The following is a 26798-nucleotide window of genomic DNA, read 5'->3' on the forward strand; positions in this document are numbered from 1 at the left end:
TATATATTAATATTATCCACTTTCACTGAGTTAAATTTTTTGACCAACATCAGTCCTGATCATAACAGGAATTTTAACCCTTTAAATGCCAGTTATTGACATGGTGCCACTATGTTTTTAAATGAAAAACACACAAAAAGTGAATTATTTTCCATACAGGTCTAATAAATGATAGTGGACATTCTTTTTTTTGGATTATCACAGTCTGGGATATGTCAGTGATTGGCAACAATATTGATTTTGATGCATTATTATTATTTTTATGCAGCGTCGGATTTAAAAATAAAAATCACATTGTGGAAAAACATGTTACCTTCCTTTAAATGTCAGAGAGTTGGCAGGGGAATTATGACCACACACATACCACTCTCCTACATCCATATCAACACACACACACCATTTTTGTTGCATACATTTGCTACATGTGCTCCATAATGCAGCAGTAATGCCCCTAGTGGAAACCAGGACAACAGCATGTATTTTCCCCAGAGGGCAAACACGAAAAAATGTCTCAGTCTGGTGGAAAATAGTCAAAACTATAATTTTGAAGCCAGGGATCTAGATTGATGCATGATGTTATGTTTTAATAGCTGTGGGATTAAAAATGACAGTTTTAATGGGTTTCAAGGGGGACATTTTTGTCGTTAAGGAGCTGAGTGTCATTATTTTGATTACATAGTTTATTATAGACTTATTATAAGGAAATGAGGTTGAACTTCCACAATTGGACAAAAAAAAAAATCTTACAACCTTATCAAATTTTATGCCGTATGCATTAACACAGCCAGAATTATCACAAATTAAAAAGCCAAACATGTCCCCAGTGAGGCATAAAGGTTAAGCAATTAGAGGAGGATGTCAGAAACCCAGTTGTTTTAATGATACTGAGAGGTTTCAGGCAGGATGACGAACGGTGAGATTAGATTACAACTAAATGAATCAAGATGTCTTCAGGAAATTCACCCGGCCATTTGCTTTCTGCTCCTGGTGCTCCAATATCTATTGTCCGTGTATTCATTTCAACATTGACAGATAACATCTGCAAGTACTACATACATGCTTAATTTAACCAGATATGTGCATATTTACCTGCTACAGTACTTTACATGATGGATTCACAGCACCATGCTAATCTCCAGGTCGTCTGCAAGAAAACAGAGAGACAGTCCATCTGAAAATCTCTCCTAGGAGTTGTGCTGAAAGTTAATTTAGCTAAAAATACTTAGACCTCAGAGTCAGACTTATTTATGAAGCATCCAACTCTTACTTTCAGTAATGAGGACTACTCCTAGGAGAGAGTGTGACTTTGCTGTTTTACAACCATGAAGTATGACGTGTTCTCCTACACAGACATCACTTAGCCTTCATAGAGTGTAAACAAAGCTGATAACAAATAAATGTAGCCTTCTAAGTAAATTAAAATAATAGGTAGACCTAATGTGACTCGGCTGTGGGGAATCGGCCCCATTCAACCACATTATTTTACAATTCCCATAATATTGCAGCATCTTGCATATAACACAAGCACAATGTTGCACCACTGCATGTCTAATTCCCATTTAACCACACCTTCTGTTAATTTATGTTTGTCACGTGAGGGGGGAAATTATTAGTTTTGTAATCTCACACTGTTTGACATTACAGAACTAATAATTTCTAATAGCTGGCACATTGCAATAAATCATCTCAATGTGCTGTTCATTATACCTTCACATCACCTCACCTGGCGCTCTGTGATCATTCAGCTGTTGTTTGCAACAGTCGTTATTGGGTTTCCCTTATTTGTTATATGTGTGTAATGATTTTTTTTAAACATACTCTGTAATGGTTTTGCATGTAGTCCTCATACAGGCCATTTATAATGGACATAATGATATTTAGCATGACGTATTGCATTGGGATGTGAGTTGCACTCAGACTGGAACATCAGTATAAGGGCTGATATGGTATTTGTGGGCCAGTGTTTATCTATAGTGGTTTTTTGGTTGTGTCTTACATTTTTTGTAGTATGTGTGTTGAGTCTATACTTCAGCAGTAAGCTTTTATAAATCTATGGTCTTCACGCTTTAGTAAATTTCACTTTTTTACATGTAAATTGGAAGGACTGGGGCACTTCAAGTGTGGTCACCCTGGGGCACCACATCGTGTTAATCCAGGCCTGGTCACACAGCTTTAGCAAATGCACTCTAGCCTGATTAAATAATAAGATTTAAGACCAGAGAAAAAAATATTTTAGCTGTTGTAATAAAGTTGAGATTTATTGGTCTATCCAGCCAGACAGACATGACATATACATTTAAGTCTGCCCTCAATATGTGTACAAGCCCTATCAAACTTTGATTGCTGTTGCAAAGCTGCATGTCCCCCATTACAACATTTTTGGGGGTAAAAACGATCAATACATTTATTCTCTTATCTGTCTGAACACCTTCTCCTGGAAACCCCGAATGTGTCAGACCTCATCTGGAGCTCAAATATCGGCAGAGATAGGAGTGATTTCCCATGTTAAGAAAGTAGATAAGATGCTTCTACTCCTCGTCCTAAAAGTAGGGCCAAAAATGCATCACTCTGACGATATTTGCCCAGTTAGAAGAGATTAATTACTCTGAGTGGCTTGATCAATACTGGATGCACCTGGCGGAGTAACGTCATTTTACCCAACACTGTCGCCCTGTGACCAAAAGTAGTAACAGCACCGGAAACTCTGAATGTACTACATTAGTTTTAACAACAAAAAAGTGTAACACTTATAAATAAACAACAATGAACATATGTAGTGACATTTAAACAACTTTGAGAGCTCAGTTACGCCCAAGGAGAAAAGTATAGGCCTATTTTAATAAATTTACCATACGGCTACATTATAATTATACATTATACATTATAATTATTACTATTATTATTATTCATTTTGACTATAAAGCGACAATCAGCCCCCATATCAGACTTCATCTCTTCCTAAACCCCCTTAACAGTGATGGTCATGTTGAAGGTCGCTTCCCCTTTAAAACATTTTTTTTTGGAAACGTCGATACTGTAGTGCTGTCCATGCAGAGCTGAGAGGAGGGGTGAGACTAGGGTGAGGAGTGGGGAAGAGATAACTCAGACTGACAAGCATCCACAGGGATGAGAAACCCCGGAGAGGACACACGTGTTTTCACCATGTAGAAGCCGAAAAGACGTACGTGCGGACTCTGAATTTCTCCACAAACTTCCAGACAGCATGTAGCCTGAGCTGCTGCGACTGCAAAAAAAAAAACAAAAACCCAGCGACTGACGCATGCGGATTCCTCCCTAGAGATTAAAAACGAAAAGGAAAAAAAAACGCAGGTAAGCTTGTCACCCAGCTTCTCTACGCAGATGCAGAGGTGAGGAGAGGGATCTTCTTTCCTCCCCGGATCAATTTTTCATGTGCGACCCTCGAGGCTTTTTTTTAACAGGGATGAACTTTGGTCCTGTTGTGTCAGATTACAGTGACAGTCATGGAGGTGTGTTTCTTATCTAGGGATGAATTCCAGCGGTTTGCATGCAGCAGACCTGACCGCTGTAAACAAACAGCGCGGCTGCCTTTCAGCACCAAGGACAGAGCTCCGGAGGCTGCTGCGCAGTTTGAAACCAAAAGCGTCTCCCGATGACACAACATGCAGAAATACTGTGTCCCTATTTGAATAAAACATGGATCAGCTTATCAATGAAGCGCACAGTCAGAGATTTAAACCAAAAAAATCTGATGTCTGAGCTGTGAAATTGCGTTTGCACCATTTTTTTTTTCTGTTTTCCCAGACACCACAGGGCCTTCTGTATTCTCCTTTCAGGCAGAAATTCATCTGACAGGATATAAAGCTGTCTTAATGCTAGTCAGAGAATAAGAATGGCTGGATAAAAAAATGGACACCTTTATTAACAGAGTGACTGGGTGTGACGCTGAGCTATGAAAGGTGAAAGTTGAGCTACTGTGTGAAAATGCTCTAAATTTGACTCCTCATTAGGCTTCTGAATGTTTTGGATTGACAAAATTAGCTCCTCCAAACTTCCAGTAATTAGGACAGTCTTGTTAAAAGTGGGTTCAGACAAAAAAAAGAAAGACATACAGTATTTTCTCACTTATCATGTCAGATAAGATACCTGACATAGATACATATCTAACCATGCTGATGGTTTTAGTTTTATGTGTCCTGTTTTTGAATTTATGTTGCACAATTCATGAATTGAATGCACCTCAGAGTCGACTGTTTTTATAGGAAATATTTGCAGTGAAAGCAGAAATGACGAGGACAGAACCTGGACAAAATAAAATAAAAACTGTTTCTGCATGGCTGAATACTACAGTACTACAGGAAAGTGAGAAAATATGTTTTCTGTCATTTGTCTGGACCAATATTTTAAATGTCAGATTGCCAGTAAAATCCTTAAAAAAAAAAAGGAATTAGCTGTTAGACTGCATAGTGACACACTTACAAAAGGGATATTTATTGACACAGTCTGCACTCTACCAGCTGTCAGTCTGGCTGACAGAACTGATTTGCCTCTGATCATAAAAAGTCAGGCTGGATTTCTTGAGTTCTGATATCTTGGCGATCCATTAAATATACAAACCCCAGACTCTCAACAGACTCCATTTTCTGCTGCGTCAGCTGCAAATAAAGGCTGAATTTGAACTATTGTATGTCTTTATTTTGCTTTGATGCAGTTTTCTTTAATATGCCTATTATTTTGATCTTCTAATCTTAATCATTTTGTATAAAACATGCAAATTAATCTACTGACTGATAGATGGACTGTGACTCTGTTTTACAGGAGCAGAAAATGGCAGCCGCAGACATCCTGTACTTCACTTTGTGGATCGCCACGTTCTTCACCTCCGGACTCGGATGCCCTGAGCTCTGTTCCTGCTCAGATAAATACAACCGTCATTTTGCAGAATGCTCCTACAAAAGCTTGGCTGAAATCCCAGATGGTTTGCCTCCCAATGTTACAACTTTGAGTCTCTCAGGTAACAGGATCAGTTTGATACCGTTAGGAAGTTTCGACAATGTCACCCGGGTGACGTCTCTGTGGTTGGCCCGCAATGAGCTCTTCTCCATCGAACCAGGGGCTCTCTCACCCCTGGTTTATCTGTGTAACTTTGACATCAGCTACAATAAAATCGTACACTTCCCATGGGAGGATCTGCAGAATCTCACAAGCTTGCAGCTGTTGAAGATGAACCACAACGAGATGGTCAACCTGCCGAGGGACGCCTTGTCCAACCTCAAAGACCTGAGGTCCCTCCGTCTCAACAATAACAAGTTCATAACCTTAGCTGAGGGGACGTTTGATGGCTTAATCTTTTTGTCACATTTGCAGATCCATCACAATCCTTTTGCATGCACCTGCTCCCTCGACTGGCTCAGAAACTGGATTTCAACATCCACCATCTCAGTCGCAGAGCAGAATTTGATCACTTGTGCAACTCCAGAGAAACTTAAAGGACAAGTGATTGGGAAGTTGCCTGAGTCAAAGTGCACAAGCCCAAATGTCACAATACGAATGGAGTCAAATATCCATGTCACAACTTTCTACGAGGACAGCGCTTTGGTCTTGACTTGTGAATTCAAAGGAAACCCAAAACCACTGGTCATGTGGAGTATTCACAGCCAAAGCCAGAGGCAAGACCTGGCTTTGTCGTTTACTGAGGATGACTCAGCAGAATCAAACAAAGACTCCTTACTGTCCCATAATCCCATCAAAGTGTTTAATAATGGGACTCTAATCATTTCATGCCTCAGGAAGGAAGACGGCGGCAGCTACAGCTGCTCTGCCACTAATGAATTTGGTAGAGCTGAAGATTCTCTGTCAGTGGAGGTGGTGGCTAAACCAACACCAGCACCAACACCTGTAAAGGAAATGACCACAACTCCCATTTATACTAAAACACACCCATCTGTACACCAAACAACAGACAAACCAACTGTTTTTGATTTTGTGCATCTGCCTGATTTAAAGAGAAAAGACTTCATGAACAACAAGCCCACTTTCTCGCCTAGTGTAGAGATCAATTCTAAGTCTTCTGACGTGGTCACGAGTAAGCCATTACGTGCTAGTAAATGTGGCGTGACGGCTAATACAAGATATATTTCAAGTAATGTCTTTAACGGGAGCCTGGATGATATCAAGCAGTACACATTTGACTTTGGTGTCATTGCCTTGGGCGTGTCAGAAACAGAGGCTACAGTACGGCTCAATCCTCTTCTCATACCCAGAGATAAGAGCGCCAACCGCGCCGCTGCAACATCTGAGAGCTTTGAAAGTGACAGCGAAGAGTCTCATGACCCTTCAGACACCTCCGAAGAAGCCCCTTCAAATGGCTTGTACCTGTGCGTCACTGCTGACCGCAAACACTCGGCTGTGCAGTGGTCGCGGATCAAGGAGGGCGTCAACACGTACCTGTTCGGCGGTTTACGCCCCGGCACCAACTACTCCCTGTGTCTGACCTACAGAAGGGAGGACTGTGAGGTGCAGGTGATGTTCACCACCAGGAGGAGGGTTCCCAATCTGCTCATCATCATCTCGGTCAGCATCTGCCTTCTGACCGTGTCCACCGTGCCTCTTCTCGGTGCGACATGCTTCCACTTGGTGTACAAATACCGCAGCAAGACGTACAAGCTGATCCTGAAGGCTAAAGACCAGTATCACATAGAGAGGAACCTCACCACCAACTTTAACATCCACGCACCCCACACTGAGTCTCAGAGGAAGATCAACGGCAGCCAGCTGGACGAGGAGGAAGGGGAGACGGAGAGCATAGACGGAGACAAAGAGGCGGATACAGAAGAAAGTGTGGTGACTGAATCTTTTGCTTTGTCTCAGTACAAAGGGAATTTAGATGACTGTGAGGCAGGATCCGAGTATAGTGACAGGTTGCCTCTGGGGGCTGAAGCAGTCAATATTACATGCAACTACAAATATCCAAATCAGTAAGTCTTGACTGTTTCTGGCATAAAAGATTGTTATAAAATTATTTTACATTTGGTTAAGGGGTAAAACAGGTATTTTTCAGTTAGTGCCAATGGTGTAGGTTCTCATAAATGTCGATGTTTTTCACTCTGGTCTGACAAGACTCAAAATGCATACACTCGTTTTAAACCACACCCCAGGCTGTACTGTAACATTCAGTGTCTACCAGCTGCCAGGCTCATTTGATTGTCGTTTTCCAGTCAAAACTGAACTAGGTCTGGTTTTAACCCTGTTCTTTCCATTCCTCTTGCTGCTGCTCTTTGAATATTTTTTTGTAGCTGGAAATATTTTCCAACTTCCACAAGCAACACTAAAAAGCAAATGACACAGCAAAGTGTTCCGCAGAGAGAGAGAAGCTGGTTGCACCAGTTTCACCATGTTATTAACATTTAATAGCTGATGCCTTTCAGCTAGAGGCCTTCCAGGCAGGAGTCACATTTAAAGGAATAGTTTGAAATTCTGGGAAACACCCACCGTGTTTCTTCCTGCTTCCACTTTAATGCTAAGCTGAGCTAACCGAACGCTGGCTCTATATTTAGAACGGACATGAGAGCGGTATCGATCTTATCATTTAACTCTACGCAAGAAAGCTTGTTTCCCTCGCTAGTCCTTTAACAACAACTCACTAACAAGCACTCGGAAAGTGTGTATCTTCACCACAGCTGCACACTTTTCCAAATTTATCATCATAATAGTAGAAATATTTTAAACATTTTTAATGTGAATCTGAATCAAAATACACATAATGATAGACAATCATGGGATGCATGTATGAGATACTGTACGATGTAATTCATTCAAGTATGTACAGTAGTTCATGGAGGATGTCACAGTCATGGCCATGTTCCTCGTCTATGGACCAACTTTCAATGTAATTTCAGTGAAATCTACTAACACATTTTAATGATATTCCACTAGCTAACAAACAGACAACATGACCTCCTTGGTGAATCTGTTCTAACACAGTAAACATGAAGGCTTATTGTTGATTTGTGCTTCTTGAACAATCTGAAACTGTGAAATGTCTGATGTACAGCTGCAAATATTTGTAGCAACATTTTGAGAGTGCATATAACGATGTGCTGGCACTCCTTGGACACTTGCAACCAAATAAATTTAATTAATTTTTTTCTTTTTAAGTCTCTGTATTAGCGTTTTTTCATCGTGTTAATTGTTTTGATCAGCAAAAGGACACTTAGTGGTAGAAATAAGAGTCTCTGCCAGGAAATAATCCATTTTACAAACTTTAAACTTAAATTATCACCTCCATTTCTATTTGTTCAGAGCATCTTTGTTAGACTTTGTTACTAATAAACAGATAGATAAAATAAGGTGGGAACACAACACATCAAGCTATTAAGCTTGGTTTGACAACAAAAAAAAGGTGTTAAAAGAAATATTGTAATAAATATACAGCAAAATAAATGTAAACTAGACGCAGACAGCAGTAAATGGTTTAACTGTAACAGCAAAAGATAGCAATATTCTGCTTTTAAACTACTACATTTGTGCTGTCACAGTTAGGAGTAAAGTAAGCTTAAACATACAGAGATGCAATCCTCTCATACCTCCAAAGTACTGGAGTATAAATGTTTAGTGTAGTTTCTAAGAGAAAACTATTGTATCCTGAACTACTGTGAGCTAAAATTACTGTTTTCCTGTTGTATTAAACTAAATGGGTGTTTTAAATACGCTCTCTGTCACTTAGGTAAAATGTGGACAATTTAATTCAGTATTATCCACTAAGTTTACTGCCGTGTGTAACAGTAAAAGCACTTCTGAGCATGTATGTGAAGTAATTGCTCTGTTGTATCTGGGTCATGTGTCCATCCTGTTGTGTTTCCCAGAGTACTGTGTTTGGAGACCTGCATGCTGCTTGTTACTGTGAGTCACACTATGCTGTCTGTGTACATATCCTTGACTCAAATGCTGTACTAACTTTGGGTCGTTATTGGCTGCTGTCGTTTTTCTTTTCTGTTTTATACCCTTGTAATACAGGAAATAATATGTTTTTACTAAAGTGTTAATGTTAAATATCCTCACTAACTCTCCTAATCCTATGTGCCTCAATAAAGTTTTGACAAAGGAACAATGAATGATTGCTTATCTCTCTCTATTTCTCAACAGCTTAATGACCAATATTTAAAATAACTATCTAATTAATTTATTAGTTAGGTAGTATCTTACTTTTCATTTACATGTCATGCCAAACATTTGACCCATCTCACATGAGATCACAAGACATTACTATATGTCAAACATCAACATGTTTTCAATGTGACCCTCTAGCATTTAATTGGTACAAAAATAAATTATCACAACATTCATATCAAATGTGTTGATGTTTAAAAAAAAATAGTTACATGTTAATTTTATCCTATGGTCATTACACAACAACTACCACTATATGGAGGATCAATAAAGCCTTGCAGGTAGTTAAATAACTGAATTATTTGATTTGTTTGGATAATAAAATGGGTGGTTAATAAAAGTTTTTATGAATGAATAAATTAATGTTAAACAGAAAATTGGTAGGATATTAAGAAGAGTGACTGGGAAAATACTTAACAATTCAATAAGCCATTAATAAAAAGATCATGTAGTAATTAAGTAAATTGAAATTGAAAAGTGCAATGAATCAGTAAGGATTGCTCAATATGCAAATAGTAGATTGTGTAAAACAAAATTAAAATCTGTATTTAAAACAGGATATAAGTGAAGTCACAAATTTGACAGCATGCTTTCTATTTGAGTGCTTTATTTTTCTTCAGCAGTCACTTGTTGCATGTGAGGAAAACTGTTTATTTGCAAAAACAGTATATAAGAATTGAAAGGCATCATGTAACATAAAACTGAAAATATGCAATAACTTCAATATCTCATTATATGATTTATCCCACAATTATAGAAAACTTTTAACAAAAGATATTAAGATATTATATTGTAATTAGTAGTATATTAACCAAGGTTTACATTGGAGTACATTGATGTTCAAATATGAAAACATTTTATGTTTTTTGCTTTAAAAGAGGGATTACCTTTGATAAAATTCTGCCATCCATTATCTTACAAAACCCTCTTGAACAACATTAGATAGGCCTTTATCAGTGAACACAATTTGACATGTCACAGTAGGAAAAGCATGGAGAACATACTGAGAACCAGCTGGATTAACCCGGGGCAAAAATGAGCTCTTATCGACCCGCTCCTCCCACTCTGACAACGCCATTGATCACCACTGGCCTGTATATCGTGCATGTCAATATGAAATTACTAAAAGGTCTCTAGACTGTTGCACAAATGATAGTTAATTTTCTCATACAGTAAGATGGGAGGCACTATATCTTATTGTCAGAGCCTCAGAGACATTTTGTTTAGTAGGTTTCTTTGATTTTCTTTTATATTTTTTATTTTAGCAACATGAGCATATGCTCTTTTATTTACAAGTGAAACCTTGGCTTTTGTGGCCATTAAGGGTCCAGGGCTGAGGGGTATTAAGCTCACAGCTCCCTCTGGGCATGCAGGTTTTATCCAAGAAACCTGTAATTAAGGCCAAGTCAGTGACAGATGGGTCGGTTGGAGACAAACGCTAAAACACAAGACGTGATGTGAAAGTGAATGATTGATGGTCTGGAACTTGGCCTTCAACAAAAATTGTGCCTCTGTTTTTGAGCTTGTCCCCATGTACCTGACCTCCATAAAAGACTCTTTGAATAATCCCCTGCACAATGCTTCTGTTGATTCAAAATCCTTCAACCATATAAGATCAAGCATCATGTCATTATGAGTGGCAGGTTACTCCGAACACAAGCACATAAAACATTTCACCACGAGGAAATGCAGGTTTACAATCAAAACTCAGCTCGGCATTTGGTATTTTTTATATTTGGTCACCAAACTGTGCAATGTGGATTAGTCGAAGTTCTCAGATTTTGACTCATTTGATTCATTCATCACCCAAATTATACAATTTCCTGCAACTGTCCAACCATGTTGTGACTGGTTAACAAAGTTTTTTGGTTAGTTCAAGTACATCTAAGTTTATTTCGTGCTCCGAACTGGCACATAAGTTCCTCCAGCTAGCATAGATTCCATTTAATGAACAGACTAGAAGTCACAAAGTGCACACTGTGATTTGCTCACAGCAGCATAAGCAATGTTGTTTGGAGTATACTGCCAACCTTACTGCATAGCTTAGGGATCTTAATCAGTTTTATCTTGGTTAGTCTGGATCTCAGTAGACTGGACTGGCTCAGCAGCTTCCTTCTTGCTGCCTTTCTTAGAGCTACGTTTCGGGGTCCCATTCAAAACGCTCTCCATGGTCTGCAGTGTCTGGAAGTGCTTCCTGGAGCCCAGCAGGGACGGGTTGTTGACCAGCGTGTACAGCAGCTGCCAGCGAGAGCGAATCCTCCGACTGCTGGTTGTCTTGTTCTGCCGATTCTCCTGGATGCCTGAAAGCATTGAGGAGCAGGCTGTCAGGGCAGAACGAGATACCAAACTAAGGGGTCAAAAGTCCGTGAATGCATACTGTGTGTTACTGGTGTTATTAGGAAATGACCTTAAAATTAATTCTTTTGGTAATTTTTAAGGAAAAATTCCAAACATTTGTTGGTTGCAGCTTCGCAAATGTGATTATTTGAAGCTTTTCTGTGACATACATAATAATAAACTAAATATCATTGGATTTTTGACTGTTGTTCAGACAAAGCAAGACATTGGAAGACATCACCTTGGATTAAGGAATTATAACTATTCTCTGACATCTTATAGATAGAACAAATAATCAATTAATCAAGAAAAAAACTGCAGATTAATTGATAATGAAAATAATTGTTAGTTGCAGCCCTATAAAAACCTTCTATCCAGTAATAGTGATTTTCATGTTTTACAATCAGTTGAAGGATATCAAGGATGGTTTTCTTCCTTGAAAAGGAACTGCAACTGTATTTTAGCCATGCGAGAGGCATGGCTTTAGGCATGGCAGGTTGGTTGGTTAAAACCGAGATAGCTTGTTAGCTATCACACGAAATTTCATGAAATTTTGTACAGACATTCATGATCCCCGCAGGATGATTCCCAATGATTCCCTTTATCCCCCGACTTTTCATCTTGCACCATCACCAACACGTTAAAATTACCACTGTAAAACATGTTGTAATTGGAGATTAAAGCTAACATAGCATACTACTATACTAGCATTAGCAAGTTACTATAGCATGCTAAATGTTACTTATTATGTTAGCATGCTAACTGTATGCATGATAATAGGTAACATAATAAACATTACATCCTTGCTACCAACATAGGTTGTGATAAATGTTAAATATAACATGCTAACTGTGAGTATGTTCAAGCTAACATTAGCGATCAGCTCAAAGTACAGCTGATTGACAAAGTCCGCTTGAAGTTGATTCAAGTCTGACATTTTAGAGCTGAGCCTGACGAACTGAGTTTGAGGTGTTTTAATGCCGGGTTCATGTCATATCTGAGTTATCGTAATTACAAGACTTGTAAATTGCATTCACATCAACTTCAAAGTTGTAATCACCACTGAGAAGCCCAGACTTTTCTGATGTATCCAACTTGACGTCTAAAAATACTGAAGTACTTGAAAATGTAGCAAATAGGGACACCTTACATCAGCCAAAGTCCGTCATTTATGGTGATTAAACACAAAATTATAGTGTTATGTTGTCAGTGCACAGAATTTTTAATCCTCACTCAGCCAACTCTGTAACCATACAACCAACTTGAGTTGTCTGACGTGAACGCTTGCAAGTTGTAAACATGGGAATGTTTCCTATCTTTCCCATCAATCCCATATGACATGAACACGGTATAAATCCTTTTGATGCTTCCTCTGGCGTCACCTTCAGGCTGAGTTTTATACATTTTTTTCCCATTTGGACCAAAGAATAATAAGGCGTCTCTCCATTTTCATTTATCACATTCTCTAGAATGTAAATGAGGATTACAGTTTGTCTTGTTAATATTCAGTATTGGAATTTTCCACATTTTATATAAAATTTATGAAGCACAGGCCAGATGTAGAACTTGGCTGCATGTGTCTCCGTGATGCATAAGTATTTTGTTTATTTGTACGTATATTTGTTTGTGCAGTTTAGGGTTAGGTCTCTACCTTCCTCTGCGTCTCTTATTTTCTGTCCCACCCTGCCACCTTCAACCATCATGTCCAGCAGCAGCCCACAGAAAGCCTTCATCACTGGGTGCGACTGGCTGACCTCCACCTTCAGGAAGTTGGTGTAGTAGCTGTAGGCTGGATGGGGTCAAAGGTCACAGAACATGACTAAAGTCACACAAAGACCATGGTCAAGAAACATCTTTAACTAACACATTTTCTTTGACTATGGAACTTGTACTTGTTTTTTTTCATTATTATCAACAAAGCACTTAAGAAGACTGGTAGTAGTATATATTTTTATATTTGTTTGTATTTTTTTGTGTAGTTAAACTCAATATAGCTTATTCCTCTGTGTCATATGATTCAACTGTTGCCCAAAAACAGTTAAAAACTATTAAAATCATACCTGGGTCAAAGGACTCAGCGGTGCGGTGCAGCAGACTGATGTCAATACGACCAAGATGGATGATGTTGAACAAAGCAGTAATCACCATTCTCCATATGCCGACTATCAATCCCACCACAATGTTGATCAAGAACAGCAGATACGTCAGAAGAAACAGACTCTCTCTGGAAATCAAACAAATATATATCAGTCTAAATTAGGATTGTTGTTTTAGGAGAACACAGCAACATCTATAATCAATCACCAACTATTTTGGTAATCGATTAATTAATTAAGTGTTTAAGAAATGCTTCTGAAATGTGAATATTTTCTGGTTTCTTTATTCTTCTGTGACAGTAAACTAAATATCTTTGGGTTGTGGACTGTTGGTATGAACAAAACGTTGGTGTTTGGGAAACAGTGATCAACATCTCTCATCATTTTCTGACATTTTATAGACCAAACAACTAATCGATTATACCTAAACACATAAAACTAGAGTCCCACTAATCATTAATTGCCTCATCAATACACACTATACATACTACACTAAATTCTTCACCAATAAATAAGTTGCAATCAGGTTCACATACCTGTTGTTCAAGTCTCTCGTACCGGCTTCCTTTTTGATGAAAGCAAACTTAGCAGTCACGTGTTGAAGTACAGTTACCAGTATCAGCGTGACCCAGCCTGGCCTGTAATGATGGAATATGAAGAAAATAAATGTTATCTTTGTTCTGATCAGTAATTATAAAATAAAATAAAAAAAGCTACAGTACATGAAAGGTTGCTGACTCACCATGCCTTTCCCAGGATTTCAAAGACGATGATGTTACGACCGTAAAAAACAGGGATGATGATCAAAAACACGAAGAACAAGAAGCAGATGAAAAACACAACCGTCTGGATCGCCATTCCTGCCAAGACGACACAGAAACAGACCATCTTTAATCTCAAACTCAAACACATTTCCAAATTAAATTAAAATTTTTCTTCAATGCATTTTTTTTTTTTTTTTTTTAGCAAAGCAGTTAATTAAAAATACTTTGTGATGTGAGAACCTGAAGAACCGATTCATCTATTTCACCAATCACTCTTAATATTAATAAAAGATTAAGGCTGGAATTATTCTATATTTTTATTGCTGTCAACAAATCCCATTAAAAGACCAAAACCAGCTTGAACTTGAACTTGTGTTGGTTCAAGTTCCCTATCCTGTCTGTAGCACTCAGCTCCCAAACCATTCAAGATTTAAATCTTTAAAAAACAACATCACAGATATACAGTTAACTTTTTTAAAGGCTAAATAATTTTCTAAAACAGCTAGCCTCTGTAGTTTTTAGCAAATGTTACTAAGACAGAAGTAAATTGTTTTGTGCATTTGTTGGGGACTATTTTCAGCTGTGGATTGATACACATTTGGTGCTCTAGTGAGTATTTCCTGCAGCAGGACAGTGTATGTTTGATTGAGTTAAAATAAACTAAAGTCTGTGCATTCATGGCTAATTGATATGTTTTTAAAATATTTTTGGACAATAATGGTGTTCCCCATAACAACAAACCATGTCTATCTGAACTACATGTGCTGTGACAGTAGGATCAATTTATTGTTGGTTTTGGTCTTTTCATGGGATTTACTGACAATATGAAAGGATATTAAAGGATATGGTTGGCAATTTTTAGAATAAAGAAGAATAAGATATGTCTTATAGAGTGTATATAAAGATATAGCTTTGGATAAACACAACATTTGTAAATAGGATCAATTCATTGTTGGTTTGGCTCTGCACATGAGATTTGTTGATAATAACAAAAATAAAGAAAATCGTCAGGCAAATCCTTTAATACTAATAATTTTTCTGCGTATTTGAGCTTCACCAAGACAGATGATTGCAGCCTGGTATCCCGTCAAGCCCATCCAACAGACGACGCCGGGGTTGGATGGACGGATGGTCTTCTGGCTGTTGTAAATGTTGTAAACGTCTCCCTTGTACAATCCTCTCAGGTTTGACCTGAAACACAAAGCATCAGAGAGAGGTGGGCAGGCTCATATTTGGCAGCAGGTGTTCCTTGCAGCAATAGTTTCATTCATTTTCCCCATAGAGAATGTCAGCTGACTGAGTATTTCCTGCAAGTGGATGGACCTCTCCACACAAAAATAAATAAATAAACAAACAAACTTGTATCACAACTTGAGCTAAGAACGTCCCAGGTATCCCAGCACTGCAGTTGGAAACATCAACTCTGAAAGCTTAAAGCTGCGATATATGATTTTTTTGGCCACTTTAGGGAAAAACGAGCTGTAACCGTAATTATAACCTTTCGTTGTATGTCCTTTTTGATTTTTAATACATTTTTTATCAAATCAGCAAATATGGTTCAGTTTTGCTCCTGATTGCGACAACAAAATGTTCTTACTTGCTACAACCCTGTTTTCAAAGATCTGCGTGGAGTCTGTTGTTTCGGCTAATAAATACTGCAATATCTAGTCTGACATATTGAAACATGTCATAAAATGATCGTATATAACTGAGAGGTTGTCAAGGAGAGCAGCTGAATGCTGAGGTTAGTATTAAAACTAAGCTTTCTTATTCTTCTGTAACTATTAACTTCTCTCTGTTTGGTTTTACTGCACTTACCTGTGAAGTATCATGGACTTCATGAGCATGACGAGACTGACCACACAAGAGAGGGTCATCGCACAGAGGTAGCAAACTAACAGACAACACGGGGCAAAAGAAAAACAAAATTAAGTCTCTTCTGTGCACAAATATTTTATAAATTTTGGCATCACATCGCCACAAACCTTCCAGCAACCATGTGTAGAAAGTCACGATTTGGACAACTTCCATCCTGTTGTCTGATAGGACGATCCCGAACCCCAGAAGCAGGAAGGCGATGTTTTCATCAATACCAGAACGAACAATATGGAGGGTGGGGACGACGAGGACGACTAACAACAACGCTGTCTGAAAGGTGAAACGCATTTAGTGCAGTTCCTGAGTCCACATAATGAATTTCTGCTCCACTAACATCGATAACAACATTTTGTCTGATTTAAGAGGTCAAAGGTCATAATGAGGGTTTATATTGTTGACTTACATGGTATATCGCCACAAGGGCAACAAACGCTGATACAGCGAGCTTTAGTGGAAATCGAAACACTGAAAGAGAAAAGGAGTTATTATCTAAGTGGACCTTATTTCAGCCCACAAACATTAGAGGCAACCATTACTGCTGAGATTTAAAGTTTTAGGGAGTAAAGTGTGTGATAAATAATGCCAGATGTCCAGGAACAGTGATGTATATTTGAAATGAGGACATGGTCATAAAGTGAAAAAATGTGTATGAGTGCATGCACCTTTTTCCGGGATATAAATATAACTCTTAGGCACTTCCAGTATCCTCTCTGCCAGCGTCGGTTTGTCTGTAGTTAAGGAGCTACAACATATAAACACAGAGACTCAATCAGCCAAACTTTCTTTTAAATTTACATACAATGACATATATTATCATTTAAATCTGATCTTTACTGAGGATCATACTCTTAGGAGGAGGTACTCTGCTCATTTCTTTAAATAAAAGTAACAATGCAAATGCTACTACAAGTAAAAGTCCTGCATTATTTCACAAAGCAAAAATAAACATTTATTTTGGCAGTAAAATGTACTCAAGTGTCAAAAGAGTAACACTTTAATTTAAGTTATTTAGCAGTTATAAGCAGGATGCAAACATTTATTAAATGGTTTAAAACACATCCTGTAGTTGTAAGAAGATATGAACACTTAGTCTTTATAAATGTACAGAACAGTCGGCAGTTATAACTTCCACTATGAAGACACATTTTATATTATTACAATTATGTTTTTTATTATATTGTCATTCATTTATATGTTTATACACCAGCCTCCACTTATAGATGCCTCCAAGAGGAGTTAAAGTTGTTGACAAATGCATTAATAAACACTTATATCTGATAACAACTACATTTTGAAGGATTACATGTTATAGGATGAATTGTGATAACTTTAGTGATTCCTTGACTTTTCATCTAGCGCCATCTTCAGGTCGTACTTTGTAGTGCTAGTTAGCAAATGTAAGTATGCTAACACACTTAACTAGAGGGAGAACATGGTAAACATTATACCTGCTAAACATCAGCATGTTAGCATTGCCATTGTGAGCATGTTAGCATGCTGATGTTAGCATTTAGCTAAATGTCTAAAAAGAAAGAGTCTTCAAATTGTGTCCTTGTGTCACTATCATTAAGCTAAAACAAGGCTATGGGATTTTTTTGAGCAAATTTACTAGTAACTACAGCTGTAAGATACATATAGTGGATAAAATGTGTATTTCTTACCGAAATGTAGCGGAGAAAAAGTAGAAAGTCTCAAAAATGGACATACTCAAGTCCTAGCTTCACATCTAATTGTTAGGATTCAGTGTTTTCTTTTTTGTTTTTGTGAGGACTGAAAATGTCTCTGAAACACCATTAAAAACTTAAATTATAAGATCATAAACTACATACGTCCATTAAAACACCAAATAAAGAAAACTGTCTGTTAGGCAGGTTTCATTGCTGGTTTTGTTGGAGTGGTAAAATAATACAATAACTTCCATCATATCGATCTTTGTCATAACCTGATGTAGGCTCCTGAATATACAGTAAATATGCGATTCAGTGTCTTATCTCCATTCACCTGGCAGTTGAGGACCTTTTCTTGAGAAGTGACTTCACATACTCGGTGTAGTAGCTGCTGTCGAGGTCCTGTGAGCAAAAATACAGACTTCATACAAGAATATCCATAATGATCAGTGTCTGTATGACAAAGTGGCTACAGGAGCTTAAATATAGAAGGTCACAAGATTAATTTCTTCAACTCTCTGAGTGCAAAATCTCATTAAATGTTGTATAATGTGGAATCATAACACACTAGTCTCAGAAAATGAAAACTGTGTGCTTTGAACTCTTCAGAAAAAGCATGAAAAAGCAAACCATCATTCTTTCTGGATGACCTTTAATGGTTAACTTTTTAAAAAGAATAAATAAAAATAAAAGAAAAAGCTGAAGTCCAATTAAAAGTTTGGAGATTAGTGACTGAAAGTGTTTGTTTATTCATTCACACCACAGAGGCTTCTCTATTAAATCATTTGCATAAACTGTAGACAGATTAAACCTGCTGTAGAAACAAAAAAACTGTTGTATTAGTATGTTTGGAGAGGAAAGAAATATCACCTCTCTCGTCATAATCTGTTGAAGGACGCCGAGTTAAACCCCAACTCTGTTCTACACAAGCTGCTTACTGTAATCATGGTTATGCTTTACATAGTTGAAATTCATGTTTTCCTACGTCAGCTGCACCAGAGACAGCCTGAGAATAGTTTTCATGTTGATATTTCAGGTCAATATTTCATTGAACAGAAAACTTTTTGAACCGCTGATCAGAGGACAAACAATATATTTGTATTTACTGACGTTTGATGTCTGTATTGTGACTTTTCTCACCTCGTCAGACTTCGGTCCTTTAATAAACAGCAAAGGAAACTGGACACAGAGATATGCGAGGCAGGCTAACTGAGGCAGACTTGCAAGCAGAGCATAGAATTTATAGATCTGTGGAGAGAAAATGGAGACACAGCAATAAAAACAACATTCGAAAAACTCATCAGCAAGCTGCTCATCAGGGACCCGTCTCACAAAAGAGATTTGTGAGCGCTGCTTACATGCAGGTCGCAAATTGAGCCAGCGCTCCGTTCCACAAATTACTTTTACTCGTAAAACTGCAGATTTGTGAGTCCCACAGTCCTCTCGCATGATCCTGCACACGTCGTGGGTACGGTGTCTCTTTTTATTAGTTAAACATGTAAAAATTTACATGAGAGGAAATTATCTCATGTCGCAAGTCGCAGCTTGGAAATTGCAAATTTGATGAAATGGGCCCCAGAAGTAACGTCTCGGTCACTCAGGGTAATCCACTGTCAACAGTTTTTATTATTTTGTACCAAAAAAAAATGAAAGCTGCACTGATGTTTTTTATATCAACAGTGGATCAAATGACTAAATGTAAAAGGACACTCTCACTGTATTCTGCAGCTCTCAGCCCTACGAAGCATCTTTCAGCTCATTGTTTTGGTTTTAAAGCAGCTTTTTTTTTAATGAAAAAGCTCAAACTCACTGAACACAACCTGCCCAGCACCAAACAGCAGACAAACAGACAAAGTTAATGAGTAGCTGGTGAAGAAAATTAAACATTTATCAGCTAAAGGGACAGATTTTTTTTCTCGGGAGTGGGCTGAGACCTAAAAAAAAACCTAAAAGATGAATGAATACTAGACTTATACTGTATATTAGTATATAAGGGCTATAAGTGCGTTCACACTGAGAAGTTGGGAAATACAGTGTACTGTGAGTACCCGGATGGTGCACTCAAAATGGTCAAAAAGTTGAGTGTGGAACTATGGACACTTCTCGCCCTCAATGGTCGCCATCTTGGCTACATAGTGGAAGGGGAGGGACCGCTTTTCAAACTGGAAATGGCGGCCGGGTACGTTGTAACTACGGTGAACATCGCTGCATAATACAAATGTAAGTTATACATGTGTTTTTTAGCACTAAGCACCACTATACTGTTGTCGGATATAAGCCATCAGTATGTTTTTTGGGTTAATTTAGCAGTCTGTAATGATTTGGTAGCACGAACGATAACGTGAATGCTAACGTTAGCTAATGCTAATTTGCGATCGTCATTTCCGGTAGGTGCACAACGGCTGTGTTTGATTTGAGACAACACTACCCTGTCAAAATTTGCACACTACGCCAGTAATATATAGTGTACACAGTGTACTACATGAAAGTGTACTAACAGAAGTATGTGATTTGAGGTAGGCAAAAACACAACTACAAATGAATGTTAATGTTGCTCCGTGTGTAAATAAGCAATTGATAATGTTGCTAGCAACTTTAAAGGTGGTGGCTCTGCTGCCTCCAAGAAAATTGATTCATGCAACTTTGGATGGCAGAAGTTTCCAGATGTGTTGAAGATCGATGTGGAACAGTAAAATGTTGTCGGCGTCTCACCTCTGGCGTCTTTGGACAGTCAAACTTCTGCCACACCAGAACCCCGAAGTGACTGAAGGAGAGGAGCGTCCCGAACACGTAACCTGCTATGTGCTGCAGAGTGCAACAAACCAACAGAGGATAGTACAGGACTGGATAGTAGAAGATAGCGATTATCTTCATGTACTCTGAAAAAAAAAGGGATGAAAGAGAGGAATGTATTATTTCCTGAAGTGTAATATCCTAAAATACTAAATGTTAACTGAACTGTTGCAAGCTAGTTTCTGTAACACGATGTATTTTCTCATAGAAGGTGTTTTTTTTGTCAAACTTTCCTTTATTTTATCTCCCTTAAATCACTTAATTGCATTTTTAGTTCACAAACTCAGGGGACAAAAATACAATGAATTTTAAATTAAAGCCACTATGTGTACAGTTTTTATGTTATTATATTGATGTGCCACAGTGTCTTTTTTGCAACCCTGTCTCCTAAAAATTACATTTATATATTATTAAATTGTTTTCCCAGTTATATTGTGTTGAACACCACATTTATGGTAGTTTCTCTTAAATGCTAATAAACATGTTGTGCTTTAAGTCATTGCAGACTTTTTTTCTGTATTAAATCAAGACCATCTATCCTTAATCTTAAACAAGTGCTGCCGGTGCCTAAACATAACCATAAAAAGTTTAATATTACTGTAGTATATTTATACTGCAAGATCAGCTACTGGTGGAGAAGAACCACATTTCACTCATATATTCGGTATCAGCATTTTTGCAACTTGCCAAAGATGTTAATTAACAACATTTTACAGTATGTTGAGAGAAAATTTAATTCAGCTAGCATTACATTTCCTGCAAAACGTATTTGCTGTTGCAATTTAGTCGTGTAGGAATGTAATTTCTTGGAGACATGGTTGCTTTTTTGATATTACAGCTGAGGACACCAATCAAATATGTTCAAAATCAATACGTAATGGTTTTCAATCATTATTGTACGGTTTGTATTTTTATTATATTGCTGTATTACACTGCATTAGTCTGTGATTAATCAAATTTAATATTTTACTGTCTAGAGTTACTGATTTCATTTAAATTTATCTTATAAGAAGTTTTACGTATGTAATACAATTTTAAAGGAATTGTGTTCCCTTAATTTTAATTTAAAAATCAAATCATTCTGAGTGATTGTATATTCCTACATTGTACAAAATTTGACTCTTTATTTATGATAATTTAAAAGATCTAATGTTTGAGTGAATATATGCTCACATCAGAACCAATAGTTTAATCAAACCTTCAATCAGTTTCATCAGAAAATCGACCTAAACATCATGCATCATTTTCTTATGACAAAAATGACAAATCTCCACCTTTGATTTCTGCCGGAGTCTCTTTGGAGAACGGCAGCGGGTCCGGGGCGATCACCAGCATCGCCAGCTTGCTGAACATCAGTCCAAAAACAGCCATGACCAGACCTTTTTTCTGTGTCTGATCCAGGAAGTTTGCTGGACTGTGGGATCAGACAGGAACATTTATGCAACAGGAAACAAACCTGAAGTCTGAAGTCCTGCTTAACTCTACGATTAGGCGCCTAAACTCACCTAAAGATGCTGGAGGATCCTCGTGTGAATCCTTGGCAGAGTTTGTTTTTCCTGGTTAGAACTGCCAGGATTAACATGACCACCAGCTAGAGGGAAAGATCACAATCGTCAGGACTTCTGTTACACCTCAGACCTCACAGCACTTCATTTTACACTGATAAGATAAATATACACTATATGGATAACAAATATTCCACCTTTGTGTCAACAGTTTGGGGAACGTCCTGTTTTAACATGATGCCTACTTTTGGGTAGACTTCTGTGTGTCCCTATAGGCCTTACAATAGAGACCCACTGAACAAGGGCAAGGCGAGGAGTTTCCATGGGAAGTGAGATTTGCAAGGCATTGTGGGATTCCAGGTGACACTGGATTGTCCAGCAACATCAAAAACTTAATTTGCATAAAGTTGAAACATTTTAACTTCATGAAAATGAGGGTATTTGCCGGGAAACTCTGTAGTGATTTGTGTCGTAGAAGTGGGACAGAAAGTTTATTCTTTACTTGCTGTTGATAAATGTCTTTGGAGGAGACGATCGCTGCTACGGCCTTTCGAAGTGCTGCACAAAGTCACATAAATTGCTGGAAAATGTCACAGTTTAGTTTTTACACAAGTTTTGCAAACATGATAGCTACTCACTAGCTCGACAAAAAGCGGCAGCAGCAATGATGTATGATTTGTTCACTTCCAAAAGAGTCTGGTCTTCATCATACCTACCGACTCACTGACTGACATATACAGCCAAAACAAACCACAAACCACAAGTCAAAGCGTTCAGAGTGTCAGTAGATGGGGTTCGACCTTCCAGCTGCCAGCAGCAACATACAGAAAGTCAAAGTGATCTTAACAAGACAAAGTGGATCACTTTCAAATTTCAAGAATTTCAAATGGGAGTCAATGACAGTTGAATGGTATATAGTGTGTTTAAGCAGCACATTTCTGCACGTAGGGTAAAGGTTATAACAATATATCACAATACATATACATACCTACATGAAATGGATTGAATTTCCTCCTTTTTGTGTTCACACACATTAAACTTCAAGGATATTACATTCATAGTGTAAACTGTAGGAGGTCTTAACTGCAGCCTGAAAATGTTCACATGTTCAGACATTTGTTGTTTTTTTGTCAGTTTGTTTCTGTTTATTGTCTTTTAAGTTAAAATATTTGAGGGAATTTGTACATTTAATGCTTAAGAAAAAAGCAAATAAGGATGTTTTGTGAGTTCTGTGGTTTAAATTGTTTGATAACTTGACCTCATTTGGTGTTGCTATTTTTTATCTGGCGTTAAAACTTCCCATATATGTCAATCTCCTATATACTATACTCTCCTTTACCTCCTTATATCACAAAAGACTGAACCCCGCCAGCGAAATGGACACACAAAGAAGCTCAGAACTGTTTATTGATTTTTAGATTTTATCCTCAGTAATCTCATGTAATTCTTGTTCATTCTATCGTGGTATTTATGATAGAGAGCTGTATGATCTGTAGTAATGCTTAATTATTTGGTACTGTACAGCAAATTTCCCTCTGGGACAATAAAGTCTTATCTTATTCTTTCTGGTCAAAGCTACAGTTGATTTAATTTATTTTCAGTTAATGCTATTTGTAGTGCGTGCCAGCTATAGCTCATTAAAACTATCCAACTTCATGAAAGAACAAAACAAAGCAGCTTTGTAGATGCAAAGCTTTGAGTGCCTCGTATAAAAAGCCCAATTTGGCAAAGAACATGGTTCAGACTACAGAGTCTTGTTATCTGTGACTTGCTGCAGTGATTCAGTCACTGACCCGGCTGTCACGGTTTATTACACATCATTTAAAATTGGTCCGTGTCCGTTCTGTGAGTGGTCGAGGTAAAGTGGCCTTCACTTGAAAATGAGTGAGGACAAAATGATGGAAGATATCATTAAACTTTAAGTTTGCATCAAGCAAAGACATCTGAAAAACTTCAGCAGGAGAAGGAGATCTACACTTATTCCACTCATGCCTTACGTACTGTAGGAAGAGGACGATGTAGTGAAAATACTTTTGATTTTCTAGTGCACTGTTTGTGGTATACTTATAGAGTTGCAAAGTGTTTTTCAACATTCTGTATTTCCATTTCATGTATTTCTTTAAACAATATCCTTAATAGAAACTCAGGACTCTCTTGGATAACGTAACGATCCTATAGGTTTGTATTATGACCATCAGTTTCAATTATTGCAGCTTCGTTTCTGAGAAATCACATTTTGTCCATGATTTTGGCAGACAGCTAAGAATACCACAATACCCATGAGTCTCAGCTGCCGTCGCTATGGAGAAGAAGCCATAGGCGTGAATAATTTGTTCCTGAAGTTGTAAACAATAACTGTAGTTGCTGAATTCACTCAAAAGTGGTCCAGAAACTAAAAGAAAACTGATTCAAATCTTTAGTTTCTGCCCACCGTTAGTGTCGCAACTGACCAAATTTGAAGCTTGGTGATCGGCTGTTTCTTGCTGAAATGCACCTTGGGAGTCGTAGTTAACTTCTACCCTGAAATTTTGATGTACAGTCTTTTACCTTCGACTGAATACTAAAGAACAAGATATTTTCTAACACAGTTGTTCATCTTTTGTACTGACGATTTAACCAGAGGAGTTTCATACCAATCCAAACCATGGAAGAGTTCAAACTGTGAGTAACTTAATGTTGTCTTTGGGAAAAATTATCAGTATTTTGAATTGCGGAAACGGGGACGCCCAAAATATCTCCTCCAGCAGTGGTTAGTTCAGTTCTGTTGTTAGCAGTAGTTATACTTTAACTGACGTTGTTATGGTGTGATCGGACCAAACGTCGTGCAATTACATTACAAGTCAATGCAAAGATGCAAGAAGTAGTAAATTAGCTTTACGTTTTCTGACTTTCTACAAATCTTTGCTTTTTTCTTGTAAAATACCAGATATATCAGACCTTTAAGTGCTATTTTAATGAAGTTATGTGAGATGAGAGCGCCACCTTTTGGTTGAACTGCAAACAGCTCGTAGATATTGCATTGAACGGGCATTGCTTGGCTTTAAAGGGTCAGAAGCTTTAGGAGATTTAATCTACCCCAATACTTAATAAGATGTATGATTATATTTTTTTTAAATGTGTGTACTTACAGATATTGACAGTATGCATATGTTGAAGAGCTGGTCGTCCGCTGTGGGGTCACACGGCAAAATAACTCTGTGGCAAAAAATGCAATTACATTGGAATAAGCAAAACTGAATTCAGAATAACAGACAGATAAATGTGCACACAAATCAGTTAAAATATCAGAATCCAGGAACAGCTACTGCAAACATTTATCCACAGTTTCCTGATTTGCACTGATCGATTGATATTGGAGAAGGAAATAATATGATTTGATAAGTATTTTATCGGATGAATCCTGGTTTCAGGGTTTAAGAAGACATCCAATTAAATTTTATACATCAATCAAGCAAGTACAAGAACTGGTTTTATCTTTGAAACTGTGCAAATAAACCACAATAACAAGTCAAATGTCCATTAATCAGCAATTAGCTAATTAATAGCCAGGCTGCACTTTTACATAGAATCAATACACAAAGAAGTCATCAAAATAGGGATGGAAATCATTCAAAACTGCACCATAACAGATTATTAACAAATGTATTAAAGGAGTATTGATCATAACAGGCTAACTGATAGTTGCACCTCTGTAATTTAATCAGATTTAAACTTGAATTAATCTTCAGATTGGTTTTATACTCACTCTTTGGGAGCTAGTGTAGGGTCTGCATTGTTGGAGTACCAGTCTGAATAATCATAGGAATATTCAAAAGGCTCAAACTCGACCTTGCTTTGATTCATTGCGCCTGTTTAGTCAAGACGAACAGGTGAAGAAATAAAGATCCAGAGGACTCCGGATCCAGATCCTCCTCCTCCGGTCAGGTAACCTCGCTCAGGGATCTGCTGGTGCTGTAACGCGTCGGGACAGTTTGGCCCAAAAAACCCCTGACGCATTCCAGTCCGACTAAGAACCAAACACAGCAGATTAACAGCTGCACAGAGGGGAGCGAGAGAGAGAGAGAGAGAGAGAGAAACGTTCAACAATACAGTGAATAAGAGAAGAAGTGGAGAGGAAACTGACCTAAAGTGACCTCTGGTGCTCATGGAAGAACTGTTTGTCCTTGATGATGATTTGGTTTTCTGGTAAATTAACAATAAACCTAAATATTCTCACTTAATCAATATTCAAATATCTCTTATTAGAAACATGTATTGTCAAGTCATATATTGTTGGTCAATATTGTGAGTTTTCCTGATTCTCTTATTATATTAAATCAGCACCATTTGAGGGTTTAATTAATCAGATAAGTGTAATTTTTCATGTAACAATGTATTGTATGTTTGTTGTTTTTTGCACATTGGTATCAAATTATTAATATTATAATGGTTATTGATATTTTTATATTTCCTTACTGTCGTCTGTGTGTATAAGTGTGTGACTGTGAACAGTTGGATGTTTTTTGGAGGTGCTGATATTCAAACCGTTATTGATAACTGAACCCATACAGTGAATGATATCATCTATTTTACAAAGTGCTGTTTTCATCTGTGTAGATTTTAATAGATATT

The 26798-nt window shown here is 37.6% G+C and overlaps 2 protein-coding genes across 3 annotated transcripts; one reads left to right on the plus strand and one right to left on the minus strand.

The window, feature by feature from the left end:
- The first annotated feature begins 2956 nt into the window (after positions 1–2956).
- Positions 2957–9076, plus strand: LOC121897911 (immunoglobulin superfamily containing leucine-rich repeat protein 2-like). Its single transcript, XM_042412713.1, has 2 exons — positions 2957–3330; positions 4798–9076. The coding sequence occupies exon 2, from the start codon at positions 4807–4809 to the stop codon at positions 6958–6960; it is 2154 nt and encodes a 717-aa protein (XP_042268647.1). The 5' UTR covers positions 2957–3330; positions 4798–4806; the 3' UTR covers positions 6961–9076.
- A 661-nt stretch (positions 9077–9737) lies between these two features.
- LOC121896506 (receptor for retinol uptake stra6-like) lies at positions 9738–26559 on the minus strand. Of its 2 annotated transcripts, XM_042410443.1 has the most exons (18): positions 26311–26559; positions 25933–26193; positions 25316–25382; positions 22188–22273; positions 21957–22096; positions 20602–20768; positions 19030–19137; positions 18224–18291; positions 16885–16964; positions 16626–16687; positions 16330–16492; positions 16163–16238; positions 15402–15535; positions 14323–14440; positions 14117–14218; positions 13545–13708; positions 13136–13273; positions 9738–11468 (listed from the first exon to the last, which is right to left on the minus strand). In XM_042410443.1, exons 2-18 carry the CDS (start codon positions 26028–26030, stop codon positions 11200–11202), a joined length of 2040 nt encoding a protein of 679 aa, XP_042266377.1. In that variant the 5' UTR covers positions 26031–26193; positions 26311–26559; the 3' UTR covers positions 9738–11199. The 2 variants fall into 2 exon arrangements, with proteins under 2 accessions (XP_042266377.1, XP_042266386.1); XM_042410452.1 differs by having other exon boundaries at positions 9738–11447; positions 25933–26559.
- Positions 26560–26798: the final 239 nt, after the last annotated feature.

Source organism: Thunnus maccoyii, chromosome 1, assembly GCF_910596095.1.
Source record: "Thunnus maccoyii chromosome 1, fThuMac1.1, whole genome shotgun sequence".
NCBI lineage: Eukaryota > Metazoa > Chordata > Actinopteri > Scombriformes > Scombridae > Thunnus > Thunnus maccoyii.

What these genes read in the sequence shown, in the direction of transcription:
- LOC121897911 (XM_042412713.1), top strand. Translation starts at nt 4,807, where the DNA reads ATGGCAGCCGCAGACATCCTGTACTTCACTTTGTGGATCGCCACGTTC.
- LOC121896506 (XM_042410443.1), bottom strand. Translation starts at nt 26,030, where the DNA reads ATGAATCAAAGCAAGGTCGAGTTTGAGCCTTTTGAATATTCCTATGAT. An exon ending in AAAAGGTCCTCAACTGCCAG is followed by an intron (nt 16,965 to 18,223) that starts GTGAATGGAGAT and finishes TATATGTTGTAG; the next exon opens with CTCCTTAACTACAGACAAAC. An exon ending in AAGTCCATGATACTTCACAG is followed by an intron (nt 15,536 to 16,162) that starts GTAAGTGCAGTA and finishes TTTGTGTTTCAG; the next exon opens with GTCAAACCTGAGAGGATTGT.